This window comes from Sceloporus occidentalis, unplaced genomic scaffold, assembly GCF_023333645.1.
Source record: "Sceloporus occidentalis isolate IW3139 unplaced genomic scaffold, rSceOcc1.0.p SCAF_360, whole genome shotgun sequence".
In the NCBI taxonomy this organism is placed as follows: Eukaryota; Metazoa; Chordata; class Lepidosauria; order Squamata; family Phrynosomatidae; genus Sceloporus; species Sceloporus occidentalis.
This window is the reverse complement of record NW_028317340.1, coordinates 412,876-422,990: the sequence shown is the minus strand read 5'-3', so window position 1 is coordinate 422,990 and position 10,115 is coordinate 412,876. Positions and strand designations below refer to the sequence as shown.

The 10,115-nt window shown below is 38.9% G+C and overlaps 1 protein-coding gene across 1 annotated transcript; it reads right to left on the bottom strand.

The window, feature by feature from the left end:
- Window positions 1–1,526: 1,526 nt before the first annotated feature.
- On the bottom strand, window positions 1,527–8,594 carry LOC149273793 (zinc transporter 6-A). Its single transcript, XM_089506008.1, has 13 exons — window positions 8,502–8,594; window positions 7,810–7,894; window positions 7,025–7,067; window positions 6,539–6,604; window positions 6,103–6,183; window positions 5,704–5,739; window positions 5,201–5,295; window positions 4,694–4,742; window positions 4,272–4,391; window positions 4,060–4,162; window positions 3,254–3,301; window positions 2,466–2,534; window positions 1,527–2,030 (listed from the first exon to the last, which is right to left on the bottom strand). Exons 1-13 carry the CDS (start codon window positions 8,592–8,594, stop codon window positions 1,527–1,529), a joined length of 1,392 nt encoding a protein of 463 aa, XP_089362134.1.
- Window positions 8,595–10,115: the final 1,521 nt, after the last annotated feature.

The window sequence follows — 10,115 nt, the reverse complement described above, 5'->3', positions numbered from 1 at the left end:
GTGTCCCTTTAAAAGAGACAGTTGTACATAGAAGTTACAGCAGCAGCATTGGGAATCTGTGCACGCATCCTTTTGCACAGGAATCGGGAATGTGCCTTTTGTATTCCCAATACATTTAAGCCATCGTTCAGCCAACACGCTGGAAAGCGAGGGTTAGAAGAGGCTTGGGAAACTTCAAGTTACTAACATTAAATACATACAAAAAATGTTAGATATATCCCTGTAAATTGCTCAGATACAGGGGTCTTCTCAGTGCCAAGCGAGTCAGAGAGCTGCCTGGGGCTCCTGGACCAGGGGGGCATCAAGAGTCGCTTCGGAAACTGCTCCCAATGTGTAGAAGTCAGTGTGCTACAGTGTGTGCGGGATGCCAACAAGGAACACATCTTGCACTGGCATTATAAGTATTAAAATGCATGCACTGGCACTCCTACAAGAACGCAACATAGCCAACAATTGTTTTCATTAAGCAAAATTTCTATCATGCCTATCTCTCTTACGTCTGTTATACTTTCTCCTTTTCGGCTTCACTGCCCTCTTACTGCACCTATCCCCTCTAACAGTATACTTAACACACTCGCCTTCAGCCTCAAAGCCTTCTTCCATCGTCCCATCTGCCCCTGTGCTGTCTTACACTACAGAGACCGTTCTTCACCAGAGCCGTTTACACCGTACCCTCTTAACCAGTAGAGGGCAGCAACCCTTGGTATGCATTTACTACCCACTATGCTCAACGGGGCTAATCCAAATCTTTCCAGTCTGTCTTTTCTCAACCTCTCTTACGTCTCAGGTCCTAACCCTGGCCTCACACATATTTCTCTCTGTTTCCACATCCAGCTATGGCACCCTCTCTCCAGACCTTATATTCCTCTATAGCCCATTCTCTCTGAATTGTAAGCTTAGCAAGCAGGGTCCTGTCTGTACCAAAGTACCATGATGTACCTTATCTGCAAGTCTATGCCTAGACCCCTTATACTGCATGGAAAAATGCTTGTTTTTGGTTCATGGTAGGAATGTTTAGACAAAAATATTGACGTAAGCATATTTTTTTCTGAATTCTACACCGTGGAGGGCTTTTCTGTGTTGTTGGTCACCATCGGAATCCTGAAACTATATTCAAGGAACATAAGTCTATCTTACAGCCTTCACCAGAATCATTCCAGACAATTTGATGGATTTTTTTAGCCAGCTTTCACAATATACTCAGAATAATAATAAAAGGAATATTTATCATTATCTTTATTAAAAATGATCTGTAACCCTAGAATTTGAAATGTTCATTAGAGTCCTAAGGTAAAGCAAAACACTCTCCAGAAATGTTTGGATTTCTGTATGTCAAGCTTCAGAGGGAATGTACTGCACAATATTTATAGGCTGTTATAGGATCACATGGATCCCTTCCAAATTTTCCACAGGTTCCTTTATAGAATCATCATGTGCCTAGCTCAGGTACAGAGCCATTGGAAACCTGGTCGAAACGATCAGGAAAATACTTTGGAAATAGTAATAAAAGCATATTAAAACCAAAGTCACTGTTTGAACTGAGTGAACTGTCCTGGAGCGTATGTTCCATATCTGTTGGCCACATTTGGATTGCCAGTCCGTAAACCCTGTGTGGTACCAAAGGCCGGCACCCCAAGTCCTTGAGAAAAAGTAGCACCATATGGTGTAGATCCATAACTAAGCCCCATGCCAAAAGGTCTTGTTTGAGTATTTGAAAGGATGACAGGATTCATGTGTTTGCCTGGGGTGTTGAAAGCAAATTCTGGTGGTGGGCTGCTGGGTTTGGATGGAGTGGAGGTCAACGGATTTATCTCATCACTCTTCAGAGATGGCATCTGAATGATGTGATGTTCTGGAATATTCAAAATGTTGGAAGGCATGGCACCGGAAGACAAGACAGGCCTGGCCCAATCATCCTTGAAAATCTGAACAGTTAGCATTGATACCAAACTATTCAGACGGTTTGTGACATGAGCAAGCACCATCTGTTCATTTGCATCTCTTCTAATCCGTACATGGACTGATCCAGCCTGAAAAAAACATTTAGAAAGGATCATGGTATTTTCTTGGAAATTAATGTTCGAGATACAGTTTTGAATCTAGTTAAATCAACTGCATTTCAAAGATGTCGTTTACAGCATGAAGATTAAAAAAGCCAACCAATTTCATAGTTATGTGAAAAACATACATCACACCCAAAATGAGCAATAAAAGACATATTAAAGACATACTGGTACAAAGAAGAAATCATGCCCTTGTGAGCCTACGATACATTAAAACGAGGTAGAGGCTGTTACATAAAACTTTAAAACATAAGCCCCGCACCTTGTGATTTCCTTAATTGTTCAGTGGCAGGAAATGTGTAATTTCTAATATATACGTGCTGCTCTGTCTAAGTGAGGCTTTGAAAGTTAACTTATTAATGAATAATACAAACAAAAAAGAAATAATAAAGGAGTACGTACCATGGTACCAAACCCTAGAGTCCAGAAATGCTCATTGCGGACTTCAAGGACTCCATCCAGAGTAGAGACCTACACCGGAACAAAGAGAAGTGGCGGACATATTTTAACTCATGTTCAATGTAAGTTTCACTCTAGTTCTTCTTTCCAAGCTTGACTTACCTAAACTTTTTCTGCCTAACTAGCCTATGAATTAACTTCACAAAACATAAAACATTGTGAGTGGGAAGCTTAAGGAGGACCTGTCATTTTTTTCAGACATTACAGTTTAAATGTTAAACAGTTAAAAGCTTTGTTTTAGGCTGCCCTTGTAAGCATGAAGAAAGTGGAGGGAAAGATAGGAAAATTGGAGCTTTCATATGCCAGTTCTGTCACATTTGTATTTATACTACTGCTCTCGAAAACAATTTAACTGGGTCTTAAAACAAAGAGTACAAGCGATATGTAGGCTTTGATACATTCATTTAGCAATGCTGAAAGCCGTGATTGATTAAGAAAGAATCTTCTTAGAAGGAACAAAGGTGAGCTAATCACTCAAGTGGCTCCTTATTAAATCCTGGCATATCCGCAGCCCCTACAGACTGCTATTGCTCACAATGCAGCTGTAGTTACAATAATAGATATATATTTTATCTATACACATACATGCATAAAACACACCACACCCTTTATTTTCTTATAGCCAGGTTTTAAGACCTACCAGAAAATAACTAGTGTTGGCCCAATAAACGTTATCAACCTCAAGACTCCATTTTCTCTTGGGCTGATTTTGTGGTTACACAACAGCTTACCTCTCTGAGAAGTTTATCCAGCTGTCCAATCACATGAGGTGGTGTAGTCTACAAAACACAAACAAAATGGCGGGAGAATGATCGTTAACAACAATATCCAAAACTATTCATTCTCAGTTATTTAAAATGCTTTTATTTAAAAAAACTTTATACAGCTATGGAATATGATGGCACTTTGTAACCTTGCTGAACTAAAAACCCCAGTTGCCATATAAAGCATTTTAAGTAAAATACATCAATGAGCTAAGCAGTACCCTGTTAATGCTTTCAGTATGCATTTCAAGATAGACTAGGGTACCGGAGGGCTGGGGTTTGAACCCTCTCACTTCACTATCCATTACAAAGAGCCAAAAAGAACACACTTCCCAGAAAGGAGGACCGAGCAGGCCCAACATAATGTGGGAGAAGACATTGCTGTCTTAACCACATTATATAGGACTAGCCAAGCAAATCCTGCAGGTGAAACCACAGCAATGGTCTACACTTTTCTTGGTAGAGGACTATCTGCGGTTGATAAAGTTGTGGTTTTAACTCTCCCATTTCATTATTCATCATGAAAGGTGAACACTGGATGGTTTCTCCAGCGTGAAGGGCTAAGATGGCCCTGAATGATACATAATTTAATGGGTGAGAAGACTCACTTAAACTATGCATTATACAGGGCCAACCAAGCTCTTCTTGCAGCACTGGGGTTGTCCCTTCATAATGTCACAACTCTCTTGTCATATTTTCATTTAGACACCAATGTTATAATAAATTATTAGTTAAAAACAAGAATATCTAGTCTTAGTATTATTGTCTCTTACCTGCAGTAACACTTTTCCACTGTACACACTCATCGGGTACATGGTGCCAAAGGTCATCACAGCGATGGCTACAGCAGAGGCCGTGTCCACAGCAAAGTAATTACTGAAAAGCATACAAGATGATATTATGTGTTAGGTTCCTGCAAGAGGACACCTGTACCAGCGTACATACGCTTCCGCGTGTTCCACAATACGATTTAACTGCTGCTTACTTGATTTCAATTAACATGTATGTGATGCAAAGGGCAAGGGCTCCAGCCAGGTCAATTAACACGAACGGGTTCATCCGTGGTAGGAAAATGCTGCTGAGGCCAGGAATGATCCCACACAAACTGCAATGGTGGAATGGTAGTTATAAGCTGGTTATATACAGGTAATAGCCAAACCCTCTTGCTTTCATATGAGCTAGCATTACGCATAGATAAAATGTATTAAACGACAGAAGCTAATACGTAGCTACTTAAATAAAAAGTGCAAGTCCCTTTAGGACACGGTACCAAAATAACCAAACACTGTACATTAGGAAATTATGCAGCTGCCATATTTTTTAATGCAGTTACATACAAGTATTATTCGGTCCCTTTTTTTGTCCTCAATCAGCTGAACTGAAAATTTACTTTACAGTATTACCTACCTGCGACTCAGGTCTGCAACGTGTTCTTGAAGCCAACTTGTGCTGGCAGCTGAACAAAATAAGACAAAAAAAGCAAACATTGAGCTCAATCATTCTAAGAGACAACATCTTCATAACAACTTCCTTTTTGGACCGAAAGCTGAAGATACAGAAAACAATGACTGTAAAAACTGAGCCGATAATATGAAGCCATTAGGGCTTGAGTGGTCATATTGAAAGCATTCCACCCAAAGCAGACAGGCACTGCTAAGAATATAAACATACAGTCAAAAACGTCTTCGAACTTGGAAAGCCTATACCATATAAAATGGTATAAATCCAAATGTAAGGGTTATATAAACGCAGTTGTAGGCTATATAATATGTTTTCATATATACAACTATATATATATATATATATATATAACAAAACAATTTACATGTTTATGTTATTGGACATTAAAAAGGGAGAAATAATCATGCAAACCTTTTGGCAAAACGTAGAACTTGGGAGAGATTTAAGTCTTACCTTCTGAAACATAAGCAAATGGTTTATTCTTTATAGACATCATTGTAAATAAGTTGAAAAACAGGGCTACAAATGTTCCCACTAGAAGGCGGCCTCTGAAAAGTAAACGGTTTGCTTAAAAATATGCTATTGCTATGAGGGTAAGAAAAGAGAGTCAGAGTCATGGAAAAGAGAATAGATTACTTAAACACCATGTTCAACTTGTGTAGAAAAAAAACGACTTAATTTAATCATATTTGCAAATAACCTATTCTCAAATTGAAAAGTAAATTTGAACAGGATGTTAATATATCACTATTGAAAATAAAATAAAAGTCAACATATATGGCTCTTTTCAACAATTTAGGCTTTCTAAAACCCATAAAAGATTTAACAGATCAAAGAGTTGAACAAACTGTACATTAAGAGTTAGTCAGTTATCGGGGGGGCATTATAGAATTGTTAATCCTAATGTTTACAAGTCAATAAACAGGTATGTTATAATGAGGAAAAAAAAATCTTACGTATGGATTTCTGGCTGCTCCAACAACCGTTCAGCACTACAGAACAAAAAAAAATCCGGGTTAAATAAAGGTAATACTAAGTTAGTGTAATTTATTTTATTGTTACTTCTGTAGCCAGCTAGAATGGTCTTACGAACTGAATAGCTACTAACTACTGGCATCAACGCAAACACACAAAAACTTTGAGCATATGCTAACACACCTTTTCTAACTCCCCTCGACTACAATAATACGTATAAATATATCTACATATCATTCAGAAGACACAGGAGCTTTATCACTAATGGTCACACATTTAGCTACGGTTATCTGCTGTATTTTTATTTATTTTTTTATTTCTATTTAACTGGCCATTTTCTGCCGCTTAGATCTGAAACATTCTAATCAATGTAATTTTACCTTTCTTTAAGTATGAAAAGAGCACCCAGTTGGGCCAGGACTGTTGATGCGAAAACAGCTAATACTTCAAACCTCTCAAATCTGAAAAGAAAAATAAACAGCAGAGATTTATAAGTACATCAAAATTCAACGTAAGACAACTTTTGAACAATATGTTTCCTACCAAAGCATACAGGTAATATGTTACCCTTTACAAAGAGGCACCATATCATTTTTAACAACAAGAACCCCTTAAAATTCTACCAGTGTCCAGCCTATGATAAACGGAGTTACATCATTAAAAGGGAATACTTATCCTGTTGCTATATGATGCACACGGACAATAGTAACCTTTTGATTAACCATTATAGAAAATTGTAGAACTCTGACAGGATAAAAGAGGGGATTGGCTTACCGAACCAACTACAAAGTTTAGTATAGTACATATAGTACATACCCGAAGGAATATGTGTGGCTGGGTTTCTTCGTCGTCACCCAATAGCTTATCAAACACGTTATTAGACTAAAAGGGGGAGAGAAAAAAAAAACCTGGTTACTCCACTCAATTTAATATAGGAAAGAGGGAAATACAAAATTATGCTTTATAATACATGGAATTATTTATTCAAAAGGGAAAATTCTGATTCGGAACATATAGATGACAATAATAGACAGTCATCTAACCGGTAGCATACTAATGTATAAATATTTTATCAAAACACCTGATATACTTATTAAACACACATATCGGTAAACAAACTTTTTTGTAACCACTAACTTAATAGTGTATTGACAAAGTAGTAGCATTGCCTTTTTAATTTTAATTAACATGCTATTTTTTGTTTAATTGGAGGAAATAAAGTACTGTTTTTAAAAAACTTTCAAAGTCCCAACACTTTAGTGAACTTGCTCCTGGTTTCTCACTTGGCCGTTTAATGCTTACCTGAAAAGATCGAAAATTGTCAGATAGGTATACGCTGTTAAAGCTGGGGAGGAAAAAAAATACTATTTAATACGTTCCTGGGAATCAAATTTACTCAACCAGCCTCCAACATGTCATGTGCACAAATAAGCACGTTCACTGCAACAACTGCGACGCAACAAACATGCAAGTGTGTTAATTGCTGCACACCGATAGATTCTGGCTATGCTAAGCCCTGGACCCAACCTTATAAAATATACAGCACTGCACTCTTTGAGGGTCAATTTAACCAGAGAGACCTGAATCATCAAAAGAATAAAGGAAAATAAATGTTTACAGGATACCCCCCTAAAGTCTTTTGTGTCGCTTTAACTTTTAATATTACTGATCACTTTGGGGTCACATTTTAAATACTTATAATGCACAGTTCAATGGGTTGCTATGGTTACATATTGCCATCTTAGATTGCAGTTAGGATAATTTCCATATACAATGCCGGAAAAAAAAACGATTACTTAAACAAAAACTAATTTTAAGAAAAATATTTTTTATTTAAAAACCAGAGAGAAAGGATGGGGCCTTGTTTGCTAGTGAAATAGTAAAGGTACTTTTGTAAGAAATCTTATATACGGAGTAAAAAGCATACCTTTAATGGTTGTGTGCGTAGTATTTAATGCCAGCTTTCAGGACTCTGAGGTTTGAATGCTTGCGTTAAAATATTCTACTCCCTGTTAGCCCTTAAAAGTATAATTTTTCACTCCGCTTGACTCCTGTCTATTCCATAACCAAATCTGTGAAGTACATACCCATACTGTTTGTGGAGTGGCACCATGTTAGCAAGAATCCCGTGCATATCACATTTACTGCACCAAACAGCAATATTTTCCAGGACTGTAAAGAAAAAGACGAGAAAAGAACAGACGATCTGTTATAGAGACTCACATGAAACAAAGTGGGAGAGTACCATGGTAAACAAGCATTTGGTTCTTTCAATTTGTGTGCACTTATATAGCTGGACTATTAGTCCCATGGTCATACATCTAAGCCAAGGCAGAATGTGGTGGTGTAAAGGCACGGGTGCAAATGTACAATGGCTCCTTCTATGTCAAGCTTAATGCTGGCAGTGGCCTTTTTGTGTTATCAGGCAGACACATCATACAATATATAAAAAAGTAGTATTTGACGGCAGTTAAGGACCATCGTGTCCATCTAGTTTAACCATTGTTCCTGTTTCGTCCTTGGTTTCACATCTTGTTCCGTCCTTGGTCTTGCCTACATGACATCTAAGCCTCTCTTTAGTTTAGATAACATACAACAGGAGCCCTAGACATTCACAACAATGAGGATCCACAGTATGAATGGAGCAAAGCTGCTGTCACATGGCACCAAAAAAAATTGTGAACACTTTATTTGAATGCTTGATATTCTTATTATTACTGAGGAGGTGTAAATTGGCAACCATAAGTTAAAGGGGAATACTTTGTTAAAGTTCACTTACTCTTCGGTCTGCCGTCACCAGTTGGAACTCTTGTGTCAACTTGCCCAGTAGAGAACGCTGTGTCTTCCGAAACAGATAGATAGTCCCCTTCATTGAAAGACAAATAATGAAAAAATGTAAATGTCAATACTTGATTCCCTAAACAGCAAGCACATACGCCGCCTGTTGGGTTCATTTACCATCCACACCTCTGGCACTAAATATAGCCTACAATTTATCGGTTTATACTTTGTCAGCAAGAAACACTGAAACAAGCTTACAGACGTAGAATGTTCTACCACGCTAGGGACTAACTTGTTTATTATTTATTGAGATATCTTTTTTTCTATCAGCATTCTAAATTTGGTTTACGTTGTTTAAAATACTCATTCTTCCTTTTATCAGTTAAGATCCATCGACGGATCAATGTAAAGCATTAAATGATATATAGAAATATACAATAAACATAGCATAGAATATGTAGGCACGTTCTTAGTTATTATAGTTTATTGTGGATCCACGTTCCAGTCTAGCCCAAAGCACACTAGGCAGACAACGTGATGACGCGCTATCAAGTCCGGTTGAACACCCGTTTAGCGGAAGAAGAGGGCACAAAGCACCCGGTCATCATAAACACTGCATTTAGGTGTTATATGCAGAGTCCCTGCATCCTTACATTAGTTAAATCCCCCCCCCAATAAACAGCTGCATACACACCAGTTACAGATTCACTTATACACATCCCTACTGGACTCCCATTCATTATGTAAAGGCCAAGCGCTCATACACTTATAAGGGGCCCCAATAAACAAACACATCCCCAAGAAAAGACAATGCAAGGAAACCATCTTTATTTATTGGCTCCAAGCGAGTAACTCATTTATAAAATAGCCTCGTGAGGACACTGTCCCTTTAATTGACACCAGCATTCAATCCCCTTTACAGGAAGCGGTATCTGCTACCACCGCGAACAGATAAACTGTCCGGGGGGTGCAAAAGCCACTCCAACCCCCCAACACCTCCGGCATGACCCCCCTCCTCCTCCTCCTCCTCCTCCCAACCCGGGTGCACACAACTCACCATGGCGAGAAGCCCTGTGCCGGAAAGAGCAAGGAGCGGGGGGAGGAACACGTTGACATGGCGACCGAGTAGTCGTTCATTGGTTGGCTACTGGAATGACAGCTTCTGAGCGACGAGTCACGTGACTGGGGCGTATGACGTGGCGGGGAATTAACGCTATTGGAATTGGTTTAGAGGGGTATAATAAAGTTACGCGGCTGTGATTCGCGTGTCTGCTATAAACCCGAGTTCGAAACACCGACAGAATCCACAGTTTGCAGCGTTATTATTGCGAGACAACCCGGTCGCGAAGTGTTTGCGTTTTGTGACGTAGTAAAAAGTAGCCGCAGGTTTACGGCACGGCGGCTCCTGCTGCACCGGTTTACGAATTGCTTTAGACGATTGTGAGGGCGAGCGGACTGTGATTTATGTGACAAGCTGTTCCGGGCTTGGACCCGTAGGAGGTTTGCCGTTTAATTCACGTTTTATTAGGCTTCAGGACGTCCTAATGCGACTTTAAATTAAACATACGCACACTTTCGCATGATGCATTATAGAGGGGCAGCGCGGAGACAT

What these genes read in the sequence shown, in the direction of transcription:
- LOC149273793 (XM_089506008.1), bottom strand. Translation starts at nt 8,594, where the DNA reads ATGAAGGGGACTATCTATCTGTTTCGGAAGACACAGCGTTCTCTACTG. An exon ending in CTTTTCATACTTAAAGAAAG is followed by an intron (nt 5,740 to 6,102) that starts GTAAAATTACAT and finishes TTTGTTCTGTAG; the next exon opens with TGCTGAACGGTTGTTGGAGC. An exon ending in TGGATAAACTTCTCAGAGAG is followed by an intron (nt 2,535 to 3,253) that starts GTAAGCTGTTGT and finishes GTTCCGGTGTAG; the next exon opens with GTCTCTACTCTGGATGGAGT.